At 38.0% G+C, this 18,172-nt stretch overlaps 1 protein-coding gene across 1 annotated transcript in view; it reads left to right on the forward strand.

Annotated features, from left to right (window-relative positions):
- Positions 1–16,278, forward strand: part of LOC118280609 (uncharacterized) — a 30,877-nt gene extending 14,599 nt beyond the window's left edge. Inside the window, exons 3-21 of the mRNA XM_050699202.1 lie at positions 677–856; positions 1,295–1,446; positions 2,674–2,781; positions 3,476–3,621; positions 4,048–4,151; positions 4,660–4,855; positions 5,400–5,509; positions 6,396–6,606; positions 6,959–7,131; positions 7,473–7,636; positions 8,216–8,356; positions 8,951–9,123; positions 9,500–10,102; positions 10,586–10,697; positions 11,498–11,630; positions 11,982–12,142; positions 12,581–13,470; positions 13,810–14,052; positions 14,357–16,278. Coding sequence (XP_050555159.1) covers positions 677–856; positions 1,295–1,446; positions 2,674–2,781; positions 3,476–3,621; positions 4,048–4,151; positions 4,660–4,855; positions 5,400–5,509; positions 6,396–6,606; positions 6,959–7,131; positions 7,473–7,636; positions 8,216–8,356; positions 8,951–9,123; positions 9,500–10,102; positions 10,586–10,697; positions 11,498–11,630; positions 11,982–12,142; positions 12,581–13,470; positions 13,810–14,052; positions 14,357–14,390 — 4,034 coding nt within the window. The 3' untranslated portion in view covers positions 14,391–16,278. The remainder of the gene's footprint in view (positions 1–676; positions 857–1,294; positions 1,447–2,673; positions 2,782–3,475; positions 3,622–4,047; positions 4,152–4,659; positions 4,856–5,399; positions 5,510–6,395; positions 6,607–6,958; positions 7,132–7,472; positions 7,637–8,215; positions 8,357–8,950; positions 9,124–9,499; positions 10,103–10,585; positions 10,698–11,497; positions 11,631–11,981; positions 12,143–12,580; positions 13,471–13,809; positions 14,053–14,356) is intronic.
- Positions 16,279–18,172: the final 1,894 nt, after the last annotated feature.

The raw sequence follows: 18,172 nt of genomic DNA on the forward strand, positions 1-18,172 counted from the left end.
ATTTAGAAATACATACCTATATTTTATACACTGCAATGCGTAAGTCAGTGGTTACCATTAATTACTAGTCAATTTAAAAACATACTCTAAATCTCCACTACTCAAGACATTACTGGAGAAAGGTGGACCTGATATCTAATACCTAAGTCATAGTCCTATTGCCAAGCAATAAGAATCATTTTCCACTATCATTCTTACACATCAATGTGTAAGAAGTTAATTTAAAACTCGTAAACGTTACATTAATTGCCATAATATTCCAATTTATCATAACCTCGACCTTCTGGGAGTGTGCCTCAAACAGTCAGTCATCCAATTAGTGTGGATAGTTTAAGCCTGTCTTAATTGTCTAGATTACTAATCGCGTTATATATGTCTTGTCTGTGATTAATTATCTGTGACGGCTGAAGTAGAAAAGTTGCCAGTTGAAAAAATTTTTGGTAGGTTGGTAGTTTTTTTAATTTGAGATTTTATATTAAGTTATATTATTTTAAACTCGCTTCAAGGCGTAGGTAGTGGTGTACCTGCTATTTGGACTCTGTGATCAAAGTACTTAGGATTTTGTGCTTAGCAACTGGTGATCCATAAACCTACCTAGCAGGCATATTCTCTAAACTCTGCATATCTTACTTTGTGAATAAAATGTATTAAAATTATTGTTTCCTTCTTTTTTCAGAGCCTTTCACACCATACAAGATCTGGGTGCGTGCTTTCTACAACTTTTCGCTGGATGGAGTGAAGTCATCCGATCTGTTGGACAGACTAGGACCTAAGTCGGAACCCCTGTACGTGCTAACTGACGTCGTGCCCCCGTCCGCTCCCATCATACTGAATTTAACTTGTGACCAGACTAAACGTAAGTTATTTTATTTTACTTATGCGAAAAGATATTTTTGTTTTTGAGACCACGTCTAAATTGGGGATTTTAATGCATGTTGTTATTGCAAAGGTATAATGACGATAAGTAAATTCAGCTACTTCAATTCGTCAGTTTAATCAATTTTTAAGTGTACTTACTTACCTTGTTGTACAGTCAAATTTAAATTTTGGAGACGGTTAGTAAAGTAACTGAAGCAGTTATAAAAGTACTTACCTTACTTTGTTAAACACAAATAAATAAACAGGATCTGTAAACTAACAATATACAACTAGCAGCCCAAATCCCCTCAAATAGTCGGCACCACACTTGTAACTGCTCTAGCATTCTGAGTGTCCATGCATATAGCAATAAATCAGCTCATTGACCTGCCTATCCCATAAACAAACTAACATTATCTTTGTCTATAATTTCCAGGTACACTATATCTTCAATGGCGCCAGCCGCTGGAGTACAACAACTCCCTAGACCAGTACGTGGTGACCCTCAGGAAGATACCTGAACAGCAGCCGAGGACCAGGCTCACCCTACCGACGAACAAGAATGATATTGAAACTACAATACCTATAGTAAGTTTAAGTTTGGTAAAAGTAAGACGCTTTTTTTGCTCGTCTAGGCGGGGACACTGCCCCTAGATAAAAAAAATCTCAGATGATTAGTATCACCTTATGGCTTCATAGATAACCGGCTACTATCCCCAAATCTCCCTATCCTCAAATCAACAACAGACCGGCAATACAATCGTTTTTCCTGGTGTTGCGGGTGTCCGTGGGCGGCATTGATTGCTTACCATCAAGTGATCCCTCTGCTTGTTTGCCATCCCATGGAATTTTATATTTTTTGGTTTAATTTAATATACGATCATTGATATTGTGTATAATCGTGTGAATTTTTCAAAACTTTTCCGAATTTTCCGAAATACCCGAGTGTCATCACTGCGAGGACCGCCCGGAGACCGAGACAGGTTGGAGTATACGGTAGCGGTGTGCCCTGCATGGGCTGAGCACCGCCGTGTCCTCAGTGATGTGGTCGGCGACGGCGACCTCTCGATATGACTTGGGAGTCGGTCAACACCATCTTAATTACCTCTCACTACATGGCAACTGTTAGAGTTGACTTAGATTGTGCGGATTATAGAAATTAAGAGTCCTAATTACAGGTTTCCTTCACCGATTGTCAGTGGCACACACCGACAAAATGTATATTGGAGATTAATATAAAGTCTGGGAACTGTATAAGGAAAAAAATTTTATGTTCATGAGGAAAATCGAAGTTATTTCTAATTTCAACATGTTTATGATTTAGTTGTCTTTAATCATTCACGTGAAGTGCTACTCACTAATACTGCAGTGGTAATAAAAGTATTCAGGTGTCTTCTTATGACAATTTATTTATTAGTAAAAAATCGTCCATAATTTTATAGCTTAAGCCAATATATTATACAGTTAAAATGGTTAGGTGGAAAGTTAAATTAAACCTTCAAGAAAAGAGCGTATTCCTTTTTAAAAGGCTGGCAACGCACCCGTGACTCCTCTGGTGTTGCGGGTGTCCAAGAGACTCTTCTGCTCGTTTGCTTATTTTATTCCATAAAATTATTGGTATTTAAGATATTAAATTAATATGGAACAAAGGCCGTGGCGGGATACTATAAACTGATATTCAACACACAACGTCCTTTGACGAGAGTTTTTATGATAATAGTTTAGTTCAGCACTTTAGAAACCGGGTGCCGTTTTAGGACATACCCTGGTCAAATATTGTGTAATACTTATTGTAAACTGTATGTTTGTTTGCAGGAAGTGGATCTGTGGAACGTGACGCGGTACGAAGTAAAGGTGTATGCCGTTACCCAGTCCGTGGCCAGGGATAAGTCCTTTATCAACGGTGTGGAGTCCAATCCAGAGGTTAGTGCTATTTCTTGAGTTGAGCGATGGCTAGTACTTATAAACTTATAAAACTCCTCTTTTTCTTGATATCATTTGTTAAGACCGGAATAGTCATAATTAATGAGGCGCTTTTCACCAGAAATGTGCTACGTTGCTCTGGCAAAACTCATTTTTGTTTCCACCAATCATATTCATTGGTACACATAGCTGAGCACTGGTGGAAAAGGACTAAGCTAAACTATGATTTTTATATGGAGAGATGCTTGCTATGGATGGCTTCTCTACTATCGTCATATCGCGTACTCGACCTGAGCATCTTACTCGCACACCTACATAGCTTAGTATCAGTGGAAACGGTCACATGTTTTTAGCTACTACATCTTTGTACTACTAAAACTACATCTTTATAGCACATCTCTGGTGGAAAAGCACCCTTAGAGAGTTAAAATATTTAAAGATCTTTTCTATCGGATACACTTGATGGTAAGCAATTCATGTGCAGTACCAGTGGAGTTACAATCATATTGCTGGCATTCGAGGAGGATAAAAGAGGAAATTGGGTTGTTTTACGCCAGTTATTTTGTGAGGCTGTAATATATCACTCAGCATTCTCGCCGGCCCATTTGCGATACATGGTTCTCCCACGTAATATATTTCATGTGAGTTAGCTGAACATCAAGTGTTTATTTTTTTAACTTGCATTTATGTACAGGAGGTGTCAAGCGAGTGGTGCGCGGCGCACTCGGAGGCGATGTCCCCGATGGACACGCCGGCGCCGGGAGCCGTCAGCAACGTGGCCTTGCTGGCCATCTGCCCACTGCTGGTCTTTGCCGTCGCAGTCGCTGTGCTCTACTGGAGGTATGAACACTATTTTCTATAGGAAATAAGTAGAAAATATCCTGTTTTTTTAACGTTGATAAGTCTGTGTTTGGCCACTAACCCGCTTACTGCCAGGACGGCGAAGTGACTGTGACTGGCTGAATCCTATTAAATAAATGCAAAATTATATTAATCTTTCACATAGAAGCGAATGTACGCATTTTACCCTAGTACCGCGGGCAAAGCCGTTGGCAGATATTAGTAAGTTTCTTTTTGCCCTAAAGAATTGGTCTGGATGAAATTCCTAACACGCGTTTTACCCTAGTACTACGGGCTAAACCGTTTGCAGATACTAGTAAAATTATCTTTGCTCCTTGCTCTAACTAGAACATTGAGATCATTGTCTAAGATTTTAGTCATCAAAATGAATTATATCCGATTCTTATTTCTCCGCTATTTCCACAGGTGTCGAGCTCGTCTCAGCAAGTGTATCAGCGCTGCCTACAACTATTTGGAAGAAGGTGGCGAGAGGGCTGCGCGGGCGCCGCTCAACTCTTACAAGAAACCTGGTAAGTTATTTTTAAATGATTTCTCTTTATAATTAATTCCCTTATTCTATTTATATAATATGTATATGTATATTGCCTTATTTGTACCAATGCATAATTAATTAATAATTTATTGTATTAATTTATTTTCGAAAATGTTGTAAACATTGTTTTCCTTGTTGATACTGTTAGGTTACTTATTGGCGAAACGTGTGTTGACCTTTTAAACAGTAATTTAATGTAACTTATAGTCCAACTTGCATGAGGTGTTCTTTAATTATTTCATTTAAGTTTGTTTCGGCATTTTCAGAGTAGTCTGATAGGAAATGCCGCCCTCATATAGTTATTTCAAAGATTGACGTGTAAAAGTGTTATCTTTTAACCAATTTGCAAAAATAATTGCAATTTGGTTAATATTAATTATTAATAAATAATGTATTACTTGCTTATAAAAAAACCCCAAACTTATAGGTCTATTAATATAAGTGTATTCTAAACATAAATCTAACCTGTCTACCTCTATAAACAGTGGTGAACTGCTCCCCCCTGGTATCCTGCACATCGGGTGCGGGCGAGGGCCCCGAGGGCCCCGGCGGTGGGGGCCCAGATGTAGGGGCCCGCGCCCGGCCCCCGCGCATGGCAGGCGCCGCGCAGCCCGCCGTGCGAGCCTCCGCCTTCCCTGCACATGTCGCCGCGTTACATGCTGATGGCGATATTGGATTCAGGTATTTATTGAACTATCTTTATTATTTTATTATTCTATTAAGAAAGCTTACAGACTAATTACAAAAACTAATAAAAAATACATGATACTTAAATTGCTAATAACAAGCCTCCACATGTGGTATTACCGTACTAGGACGACCTTCGAACTGTTACTATCATCCGTCATACTCTTTTTTTTATTTTTTAAGAAACTTTGCCCTACACTAGGATTTTCTCCTGTGTCGAGGGTGCGTTTACAAACATACTAGTCACATACACAATTGACACCCAGACCCGGAACAACAATTTGTGGATTACACAAAGAGTTGCTCCGTGCGGGAATCGGACCCGCTACACGTTGCATGGCAGCCAGTTACCCAGCCACCGCGCCAATCTTGCAGTATAGTGTTGAAAGTTCCTATTTTGTAACTCATCTGATGTCGCATTCATTGGGCTGTTTGTTGCTTGTTGGCCCCATATTTCTTAGGCATTGATCCACATGATTAGTTTCTAACGGATATCTTATTTAATTGCATATATTACTAATAGTACGTTACATTACAGCAAAGAATACGAGATCGTGGTAGCCAAATCAGCTGCGTTGGGCCACACCAGTCACCATAGTCACAGACCAGAGAACAGACTGAAAAATCGGTACCTGAATATAACTGCATGTGAGTATCCTACTGATATTAATAAATGTTATATTTGATAATGGTAGAGTAGAATACATATTTTATCACCACCACTTTTCACGCGGTTGCCATGTAGGGTGACTTATAATTAGTGAACGATATTTAAACACGTGGTTGTAACCATGATTACAAACAACTTTCCCAAAGAAACTTTTTTGTATATTCATTAGTTTTATTTTTATCACAATAACAAAGTATAGTATAGAAAAAAGTTTCTTTAGGAAAGTCATCCTATATACCCGATTAAGTAAGAAATCTTTTTATACTGCTATCTCCAAGCCAAGCGTGAAGATTACAACATAACCCTCTCATGTAGAAGAGGTCTTATTTGAAGGATGGAGGAAAATGTATTTCAAATTGAAACAATATTAATTATGTGTTTGTTTTTCATAATATATAATTTGCAGGAAAACATATTTATAAAATTAAGAAAAATATTTGAACATTGTTATTAGGGAATATTATAAATAAAAATAATTATATTTATCCTTATCCCTTATGTATAGGCATGTACAGTTACGAAATTAAGTCTGTTTCAGTACAGAGACCTTACATAATTATAATTTAATTTAACAATAGCTACTGTCTCTATATTAGGACTTATTTTTATTTTAAATGAAGGAAAATCTTTCCAAAGATCTTCCAGCAAGACGTTCCTACTAACTAAAAACCACCCCGTTCCTACTCCTGCTTTTTGAGCCGGAGCCCCGGTAACCCGCTAGGTAGTCCGCAGCTCCGGTTATTTTCTTACCTGGATACTAAATAACTGGATTATCTGAACATAAAATTGTTTTCTTGTCATTCACTTGTTTGATGTGAAGAAAGTTATGATTTGTAAAACTTAGTAATTTATTTTATTCCTTAGACGATCACTCCCGAGTATGCGTGTCACTGGGCGGGCGGTGCGGCGCGGCGGGCTGCGTGGGCGCAGGCGGCGCGGGGGGCGCGCCCGGCGCCCGCGGCTCGGCCTGCGACTACGTCAACGCTAACTTCATCGACGGGATGCTGCCTCAACTACAGCCTCATCATCTAGCCAGGATCCGAAGGAAGCTGGAGAGAAGGAATAGACCACATAGGTAACCTAATTGTACTTATTATGTCTGAAAATTGAATTGTAAAACGTATTGCTTATTTGGAGGGTAACATCAATGTGTTTGATTTGTTTTCTTACATGTTATTTGGCTTATTTAATGATACTCTAACTTTATTGAAACATAAAAGAAAAGATTAATAAAATTAATTTATAGCTAAACGATATCTTTCATAATAAATTCTTAAATACTTAGATTTAGATTTAGATTTCAGCCATGATCGTCCCACTGCAGGGCAAATGCCTCCCTACCCTCCTTCCACTCCTCTCTGTTTAAAAACTTACCTATTAAAAATCAGTTAAACATTCAAAATACTATAACCATAATTCTTTTACAGACAATCATCAGTAAAACCCTCTAAACCCCCTCCAAACTTGGCTGAAGGCATAGAGTCAGCGTTCCTGAACATTGAGTTCTCCGGTATAGTCGAGTCGGACGAACAGAACTCCGACTCGGACAGCGATAGGAGCGATTCTGACTCCGAGTTGGATGACGTCTATGTTGATATTGGTAAGTTGCCTGGTTTTATAGAAGAAGAACAAGGTTTTCTTTTTTTTTGTCTTGTATCTTTCTCTACTTTTTCTTTCGTCTCTACTTTCAGTACTTCATACTTTTTCTCTGTCTTTTAAAATAAAGTCTCTTTTGCGATAAGTTTTTATCTAGTAAAATAAATGTCAATATTTAAAGTTTATCAATTTCCTTTGCTGTTCCAAGATCCCATAGTAAAATCACATCTTAGAAATGCCCAATTGAAGATCTGTTATGTACAGCAAAGTACATAGTTATTTTGTAGTTACTCACTTTCATATGAAAGTATTATTAAACTGTATATTTTGTTTTTTTCTTCGCAGACGGCGTCCCAACCCGCGTCAAACTAGAATGGTTAATATGGCGACGTCGGTACATCGCAACCCAAGGTCCCACGCCGGCAACACTGGACGCTTTCTGGCGCATGATCTGGCAACACCGAGTGCATACTGTCGTTATGATCACCAACCTTGTGGAGCGGGGACGGGTAAGATAATGTGTTATTATGTTTTTGGGTACCGAGTCATCGATCCTTTCAAATAATAAATTTGAAAGCAGTGTTTTTTTTAATGAAATAAGCCGCTAAACGCCTATGGACACTTGAAACACCAGAGGTGTTACAAGTGCGTTGTCAGCCTTTTCAGGGTGAGGAATTTAAGGGTTGTTGGAGAATCGGGGTTCGGGAAGATTGAGAAGGGAGGTAATTGGCCAGTTCATCAGTGATGTAGAACCAAAAACTGATATAATGTCCTATTTTAGAAACGTTTTTAGTTTTATTCCAAATATTATCTCCATCCCGATTGAAGTAGCGTTTGCTCACTCAGGGTTTCACGCTGCTAGAGTAACATGTAAAATCTGTGTTACAAATTGAATATTAACCTTACCGTCACGGATGGCTATAGACGAGAAAACAATGACCAATAGTGCGGATAAAACAATGGCTAATAGTGCGGTTTGACCTCGTTTTCGTTTATTGTCTACAGCCAGCTGTGCTCAAAAGGCTAATCGATAATATTCATAATAAAATTTCAAGAAAATTATTTACATATAATATGCTTCTCCTTAGCGTAAGTGCGACATGTACTGGCCGGCGGGCGGCGCGGGCAGCTCGGCGGAGTTCGGCGGCGTGCGCGTCACGCTGCTGCACGAGGACGTGCGCGCCGCCTATACTGTGCGCCACATGCGCGTCACTGCTGACTGCGCGCCGGTGAGTTATCGTCTTCTGTACCAAATTCACGACATTGCAGTTATTTTAATTAAGACATGTACAGCCACTTTTGAAACTTAAAATATGTACAATATCATGTATTAAATACGTTTATAAGCCTTTTCTACGCAATTTATAGTACACACTTGCAATGTTGTTGCGCAACGAATGCGCATACTTTGCGCAACAGCGTGGATCGTTTTCACTTTATGTTACTATAAAGAAACAGTTTTGTTTTTGCTAATACTGATAAAATTTCACATCTACAAAATTACGTCAACTGAAGTTGACTCTCTCTATTCCTTGTTGTATCGGAATAGTTATATTTATGCGATATTACTGAATCCTGGCTGGCTGGGCAACCGGGTACCACGCAACGTCTAGCGGGTGCGATTCCTGCACAGAACAACTCTTTGTGTGATCCACAAATTGTTATTTCGGGTCTGAGTTCCATATGTATGTCAACTTGTATGTTTATAAACGCACTCACGCACGACATAGGAGAAAGCCCTAGTCTGGAGCAACATAAAATAAACGTTTAAATCGCGTAGAATCCACACCACATTACATAAAAACATACCTTCCCTTCCCCAGGGCACGTCACCGACCAGTGGAGACACATCAGGCTCCGGCAGTGAGGGTCGCAGTATAGTACAGTACCACTACACAGTATGGCCCGACCACGGCACTCCCAGACATCCTCTAGCCGTGCTACCCTTTGTGAAGGCGGCTGGGAAACATCCCTCTACTGTTCTAGTTCATTGCAGGTTTGTTAAGCCATTTTGGTTGTATTGTCTTTGGTTTAAGGTTTAATTTTCATTGTTATGTTGATTTGTTGACATGGATATAAGTGTACCTTTAACTACCGTATCGGGGATTGAAAAGCGTGACGTTGTGTTATTTTATTTACAATTAAATTCTTGAAAATCTCTATCTACGTAGAACGTGACTATCGGAAAGAAGTGATGAGAAGAGTTGAAAACTTAGAAACTTCTGAATAATTTTGTTTGGAAAAAATCTACACTTAATAATCTTGTTTGACTCTGATGCTTTTCATTACTTCAGTATTTAAACTATTTTTAGTTTTCGTAACAAAACTTTGTCTATAAAACAGTATTAACAATATATCTCTTTTCATTACAGTGCGGGTGTAGGTCGTACAGGCACATACATAGTGCTAGACGCACAACTGAACCAACTGAAGCTGACAGGCACACTCTCGCCCCTGGGTTTCCTGTGCCGAGCACGGACACAGCGCAACCATCTCGTGCAGACAGAAGAACAGTACGTCTTCGTGCACGACGCACTACTGGAACACGTGCGCTCCGGAGACACAGAAGTAGAATTCCCTAAAGCAAGACAATACCTAATAAAACTTCTCGAACCTATCTCCGACGAAGAACTAGCAGTTTTAGACCTTAATCCCCCTAAAAATAAGAGCACAAATGACTTGTCGAATGGTGTCGAAAATGGCGAAACGTCTAGTATAAAATCCAGTCAGAATGCAAGTGAAAAGGAGGTTTTGGAGAATGGTAGTCAAATGTCGATAAAGACGGACGATCTGAACAGTGAACAGAGTAAGTCGGTTAAGGATTCCGAAGGTACTGATGAGCCCAAGGATGGGATGGTGAATGGGGAGGAGAACGAGGGAGTTTATGACCTGGCGCCACGGTCCACTGACACGTATAGTAAGAAGATGCAGGCGTATAACAATATGAGTGAGATGGAGAAAGAAGAGATGAGGAGGTGAGTTTCTTTATGTATTAATATAACCTATGGAGTTTCTTGTTTTTTATGCTAATCTCCGTAGGATATACTTTAGAACGGGCAAATAATTTCACCAGAAGACTGACCGACAGAGACCCTTTTTTAATATTGTAGTATTTGCATTGACTTTGATTTAAATTTTTTGACTGTAGTCTGAACCAATGGTCATATTAAAGAGAACTACAATTAAATTATTATCTTTTACTGTTTACCTATATGACTGTTTAACGAAATAATTCGATTATTTTCGAGCTACGCTCAGGACTCATATTGACATTATTAAATGTCACTTATGAATATGAGTCCTCAAGGTACCATGCATTTCCATGTTGTTCCATGAAATATAGAAATCGTCACAATTCCAAACTCGTGAGAAATTAGCTCTCAGTATTTATTTTGTATGCTAAAAGGTACTTTTTGATTACTGTCAAGGTTTACTGGTAATAATATATTGTATTTCAGAGCGAATCGCGCGGAGAACTACGCGTTGTTGGAACGCATGAGGTCGCTAGCGAACAGGCATCACACGTACCAGGGCCCGCCGCCCGTCAACTTGCTGGAGAAACAGTTTCTGGTCAGTATTGCGAGATAGTAGATTTTTCTTATATTGCAAATCGATATATCTTCGAAGGTACTTATTTGTTTCCGTGAGAAAATAAAATATACGTGTCAAATTTAAAATAATCTATAAGACGGATATTAAAATAAAAAATTGACATCTTTCCTATTTAAGTTAATAGCACATTGTACTAAGGGTTAAATACTATATATCAACATATTTATATATATAATTCTTCTGTACGTGTGTATGTCACTGAACTCCTCTTAAACGACTAGACGGATTTTGATGAAACTTTTTGTGTGTGTTCAAGAGGATCTGAGAATGGTTTAGATTCACAATTTTGTCCACTGGACAATGATTTTTTGATTATTTTTTAATTTATTAGTAGTTGTTGATTTTGGAATGTTTTACATTGGATCCGACAGACGGCGCTACCATCGCAGTGTCAAATATTAATGACGTTAGATATTGTCACATTTGAATAACAATTTTCATCAAAAAGGTCCAGAATGTTTTAGCTTATTAAAAAAAGTTTAAAATTTTCAAATTAAAGACGTGTAGACAGGACAACGTCTGTCGGGTCCGCTAGTATTATTATATAAAGATACTTGATATTATATAGCGAAGTCGTTGCGCACTTTGCGCCATGCTTAAACAATGTTTGCGCAAAACTTATTATTATTATTTTCTGCTCAATATGGACTTTCATATTGTCTTTTTTAGTTTTTTATATTATTAATACATATTACATTAAAATATATAATTTTGTTCAATAGAATATCAGTTAATAATTATTTTTTACTTTCTCATAGCTTATAACAAGATCATGCGTGGAAGCGAGCGTGTGTGCGCGTGCGCCACATAACGCAGAGAAGAACAGGCCCGGCGGTATTCTACCGTCGGATTCTGCTAGAGTCATGCTTGTACCTAAACCGGGAGTCGAAGGTATGTGTTTTGATTTATAATCTTTCTTTTAAAAAGGTCTATGATAATCCCCATTTTTGGCATCGTCGTCGCTCTACGTACGCTGTTCATGCACCATTTTACACAATGTTATTTTATTTATAAAGAATTAATATTTCTGTACTAACAACGGTAGTGTATGTGAGACTATTTATATTATATTAAGATCTCGATGTATACCCAGAAATATATGACTATTCTTATTCATGAAAAAGAATAGTCATATAAAGCCGGTGGGGCTTGAAATTAGACCAATTTTTTCTCAAACATGTCAATATGTGACGTCTTTGTGTTTAATAAATGTTGAGTTAGTATGCGTACTTGTCCGCGCAGGCAGCGAGTACGTGAACGCGTCGTGGGTGTGCGGGCGGCGGCGCGTGCGCGAGTACTGCGTGGCGCAGCACCCTGCGCCGGCGCACGCCGCCGAGCTGTGGCGCCTGCTCTGGGACCACACCGCGCAGCTCGTGCTGCTGCTGGCCGATACTGACGACCCGGTACTTACAAACATACTGTATTATTATACAACTAAAAACGAATGAAGGCTAGACTCTACTGATGGATCTAGATCCGTAACTACCTATAACTACTAATAACCGATGACCGATCTTAATCCTATTAATAAATTAATTATCTCTAGGTCTTCATAGGCTTTTATCTTATTTCATCTTAATTCAAAGATTTTGGATTTAAATTAGTTATTACTTTCGGCCATAAATGTTCAATACTTGTCAATTCTATAGGAAAGTTTACCCAAAAATTTACTACATACTCTTGATGTATTTTCACTGTAAATTAATATTTTTTGTTATTGCTACAAGGACAAAATTCAACAAATTTTGCCCGGTTTCTAAAATATGATTTTATCTCATACCTTTATTGAATCAGTATTAATTGTTTCCATTATACTAATACCTATATTATTTTCGTTTCAGGAATGCGAAATATTCTGGCCGACGGAAGAAGAGAAAGAGCTATTCGTTGCCAACTTCAGAGCTAGTTTTGTATCAAAAGACACGTATGTGGCACATCGGAAACTCGACAGGAAAACGCCCGCAGAATCTCCCGTGGAACCAGAGACCAACGGGTACAGGCGACAGGAGAGCAGCGACTGTGCTGATGATGAGAGGCTTATACCAGAAAACGGCTCCCCAGTCACCGATACTGAACCAGCCTACCGCTTTGACAGAACAGAATTAAGACTCGAAAGACTCAGCACCGGCAACCGGGACCTCTCAGCCCGCAAATCAATAGCAAACGGCGACCTCTTCTCATCACTATCCGAAAAGAAAAACGGCCCCAAATCCCCTAGATCCCCCTCAAAAATGTCCCTCAAAAACTTTAAATTAAGCTCCCCTACGAAATTCAAGTTCCCCGATTGGGGGAATAGGACAGCGGGGTCCCCTCCGGACACGGCTCCCCCACCGCCCCCCATCGCGCCAGCTCTGACGGTGGAAGAAGAAGCTGAGTTACGACGTCCATGTTATTTCTTTGAGAAAGTGGATAAAGTACCTGACGATGTGCCGTTGGATAGAGTCGTAGAAGTTACAAATGTTAGCGTGCACTCGTTGCAAGATGATTACCAATTAAGTGTTAAGTTTATCAAGTGCAGTCGGTGGTTGGACGGGGAGACTACGGACTATGTCCAGGGGAGGCCGGACGAGAATGAGTTCATTAAGGCTGTGAGGCAGGCGGCCACGGAGGGCGAGAGGGAGGCTGCCCTCGACAGGCTTATAGAGCCCTACAAAGACTCGTTCGCACTGGTCGAGTATGTCGCCGGCTGTCAGATGGAGTATAAGAATGGACCTGTCGTTGTTGTTGACAAGTGAGTAAACGTTTTTTATTTATATTTTTGATGATAAGTCATTTTAGTAAGGAGGACAGATATTTTGAAAAACTGGTTCTTTTGCTTGTTTAACAAACATTTAAACAGAAATGAAAACTTAGCTTAATGATTTTTCGTTGTAATTTTAAACTTTAGTCACTATTCAAAGAACAGTAAAAATATGGATTTTACCGATTAAATTCGAAGAAATTGAGATGAACATCATGTCACATAATGATCGAAAGACCGTTATTTTTTGTAGATTTGAATTGTGAGGATTAATTTTGATCTGTTATGTATCATTAGAGAACAATATCTAAAGTATTTAACTGCCCCCAGATACGGCGGTTGGAAGGCGATGAACTTCTGCACGATGTCTGCGGCGTGCGGCGGCGCGGGCACGATGCGCGCGGCGTGGGCGGCGGACGGCGACGCGCGCGCCTCGCTGTACTGCTGGGCCGCGCTGGGCGCGCACGCGCGCACCGCGCCGCACCATGCGCGCGCGCACCACCACGCCGCGCTGCTCGCCGCATACTGCGCACTCGCCGCCTATGGCACGCTGCTCGCTGATACTACTGCTAGGTATGGTACATCATTTCCATAAAACTTAAAGGCCGGCAACACACCTGTGACTCTTCTGGTGTTGCGGGTGTCCATAGGCGGCGCTGATCGCTTACCATCAGGTGACTCGTCTGGTCGTTTGCCACCTATTCCATAAAAAAAAATAGCCTCACGTACTATAAAGCAAACAAACACAAAAGAAATAAGCCTTATTTTTCATTCATATGGATCTATACTTTAATCTCAATAATAAGATAACTAAACAGAAAATTCCATAATAATTTGATTATTCGAATTTTGTTTCACTACTACAATTCTCTTACAGGTACGCAGAAACCCCGGACCAAGAATCCCGGTAATAAATACATCACTATTATACCCACATCACATCACATGTAAGAATACTCAGCGCGTTGTGTTACCGTGCCTACCCCGCTGTACCGACGTGAACATAGCCACATGTATGTACAGACAACTTCAGATCAATGTGAACTACAATGTCTTTGATTGATTTTGAACTTTATTGTTGAAGACGTAAGGTTGGAAATACCCTGCCGCTATACCGACGTGAATATAGCCACAGTGTATGTACAGACAACTTCACTTCAATGTAGTTTAATTGATTTTCAGCTTTATGTGCTGAAGTTTTAAGGTTGAGAATCAATTAATGGTATTGTGAAGGACAGTGTTAGTGTCAGTGCTCCGATAAGTGAGATATGCAATAATTTTCTTTTTGTATTTGAATACTGAGTCTTGTGACTTGATGCCTTTTTTAAAGAATACCTCTGTACTACAAGTTGTAGATATATTGGTATGTTTTCTATTAATTTAGTTAAAGAATTGTCTATTTTATGTGTTGTAATGTGACAGCTTTGTAAGCTTTTTAAGCTGTGCTTAAGGTAAAAAGCTGTGTTAAATAATTTCTGAAAATATATTACTTTCTAAATTAATAGAAGCAATAATAACAAACCTCACTATTACTGAACTACGTTATGAATGAAAGATCTCGCATTTTGCGGCCACTAGGTGGCGTTAGTGCAGTTTAAGGTCATACTAGTCCAAACACTAAAGTTATCTGACCAATATCTTGAAATTAGCTAATAGTCTGTAGATCAAGAGACTTTTTTCGACACTAGCGACCTCTTGCGTCGCAAAATAACTCGTTTTGAGGTAGGCCTATGACTAAGGAATAACAGTTTTTCTATATATCCGTTAAATAGATGAAGCTAGATAATTTGTATGTTAAGAGTAATTTTAAACCTTATAACGCGGACTTGAAATGTCATATTCGATTGTAACAATTCCATACAGTTCTTAAAGACAAATGTTTTCATTCAGTCGATCATTTTTCAACTTTATTTCTTTTGATATAAGAATCATAATAGATCAATCTATATTGACTAAGTTGTAAAATTAACTAAAATAGTCTTTATTACGTGAACGTTAAAATTGATATTCGCGTGACGAAAACTGGTATTTAATTCGTTTCGTTTTTGCAAGCGACTTGTGAGGTTTTAAGTTTTTGTGTTTAAAATATTTATTTATAAAGAAACTATTGGGTTCTACGAATACTTTCTATAAACTTATTATTTATTTATTTTATTATTTGATCGACTTTTGCCCCCCTTTCCAAATATGTACACTTAAAATAAAACAGTGGATTAATTGCAAACAAAACTATTATAGACAACTAGCGGACCCGGCAAACTTCGTAACGCCTCAATATTTTTTTCTCATCTTTTAAACGTTTCCTGGACTTCCACAAATAATTCAAGATCAAAATTAGCCAAATCGGATCAGCCGTTTTCGAGTTTTAGCGAGACTAACTACAAGATTACTTTTAGAATTTAATCAGATATTAGAATTAAAGCAAGCACTATCTCTTTACGATCAAAGTAATCGAAACTAGAGCACGTTCAGCGCTCTGATTGGTTGGTTTATACGAGCCGGCCAATCAGAGTGCAGAATACGCTGTCGTATCGATTACTTTAAACGTAAAACAAACTCGTAGTAATGGTATTGTTTGTTTGCAATTATCTACTGATAAAAAATGACTGATTGTGACTATTACTGGTACTTTAGTATCAGTATTGAACGCTGACTTGCCTAAGAAAGGCTGAATAGGAGTCTTGAATGGTTTCTGATGGTAATTTCAAGGTCATTTGCTTGGTAATTAAATAAAAACTGTGTTTGATTGTCGTCAGAAAACTGGTGAAAGCTAATTCTCCGTTAGTAACAGGCACTTGTCCTACATCGCGTTTGGCGTGTTAATTTACCTTAACTGATGACGTATTTTTACGAAATGTATCACATATGTGTCAGATCAACTTAAAACAAGTTAATCAATAATAAAATTGAAATAAAGAAGTTTAAAACACATTTCTTAATCATAAAACATTGACTACTGAGAGCCTATTAAAAGTCTGATTTATGTTTAACGTGATCAAAACATTATTGCGTTTTGCCCTCTAATTGGTTCGTTCATTGGAATGAGCCAATCAGGGGCCTTAGTACGAGTTTGCTTTACGTTCAACGAGATCGAAACGAGAGCACGTTACAGCGCTCTGATTGGTTGGTTCATTGGAATAAGCCAATCGTACTTTAATGCTAACTCGTACTAAGGGCACAGAGCGCCCAACTCAGTAACGTTTCGATTTCGTTATACGTAATACAATACTTATACTAAGCTCTCTGAATACGGACAGATGACAATCATCGTGAGAAACATAAATTGACCAATAATTGATTGATTCTATTTATCAAAATACCAAGCAAATGTTCCCCAATAAATGGACTTCGCTAGTTTGATCCATAACTTCGCTAGTTCGATCCATAACCGATAACTTAATAGTTATAGGTTAGTTCTCTCTTGGATTCTATGCTCAAATGACAACAATAAACTATTGAATGTCGTTGGTTAAAGGGAAGTAATGCTTTCTCTTATGTAAGTTGAGGTTGTGTAATGAGATATTAATGAAGGTTACTCTCAATTTATTTACAAATATTTTCTTTGCCAACCCATGCTTTCTATAAACGTGAATTTTCTTTGTCGAATTATACTTTGATAATAGTTTAAAGCAAAAATGTAAGGTGACTGGTAATTAGTGTAGGATATTTAAATATGTGATTGTACTCATGATTACACACAACTTTCCCATAGAAACTTTTATAGTATACTCATTAGTTTTATTTTTATCACAATAACAAAATAATAAAAATTACAGGCGCGCTTTCCCATGATCAGTTGTTAGCAGCGAGGCGCCCGCGGCCGCGCTATCAAAAGATTAATAGGTACAGGCGTGCGCGAAATTTTGTTATTGTGATAAAAATTAAACTAATGAGTATACAAAAAAGTTTCTTTGGGAAAGTTGTTTGTAATCATGAATACAATCACGTGTTTAAATATCCTTCACTAATTACCAGTCACCCTATAATTCGAAATGGTTTTATTGACTACTTCTTAAATGTATAATTAAGTTGACTTGAAAGTTTACTGATCATCACAATTAGTTTCGTTGATTTATAGCCTAGATACCTAAAGTGTCTAAAGTATTGATAATATTTGAACATATTTTGTTTCTTACTTCTATTTTACTCTATATATTGTCAAAGTATAATTCGATAAATCGTCAAATGATCTTAAATAGTCCATTATCGTATAAATACTCGTTCTAGTACAAACTATACGTTTTTCTTTCTCAGTCAGGATCAATATTAGGATCAAAAATATAGATATGAAAACTCAATATAGAAATGAAATGAAAAACATATAGAAATGATGAGAAGATATGTAAAACTCTCAAATAACCGTGGAAAATGAGTAAAATTTTTGTATATTTTTTGATCCTAAATATGTAATTTTGATCCTGAAGGACAATAGCCATTTTTATTTTATTTTATTTATATACATATATAATTTAGTCGCAGTGCAATAGATATGTTACGCATTTAAATATTAAAATATATTTTTAAAATATTTTTTTCTAGCAAAGTATTATAATCGTCTTATGGAAATATTTTGTCAACGTAAACGTGTTTTTTTTTCTAATTAAATTATATATAGGATGTATTGTCTATAGTTGTATATGTCGGGACGACGAGTGATATAGGCATATATTTTCTTAGCTCACTCTTATTGTGG

This window comes from Spodoptera frugiperda, chromosome 16 (assembly GCF_023101765.2).
Source record: "Spodoptera frugiperda isolate SF20-4 chromosome 16, AGI-APGP_CSIRO_Sfru_2.0, whole genome shotgun sequence".
Lineage (NCBI taxonomy): Eukaryota > Metazoa > Arthropoda > Insecta > Lepidoptera > Noctuidae > Spodoptera > Spodoptera frugiperda.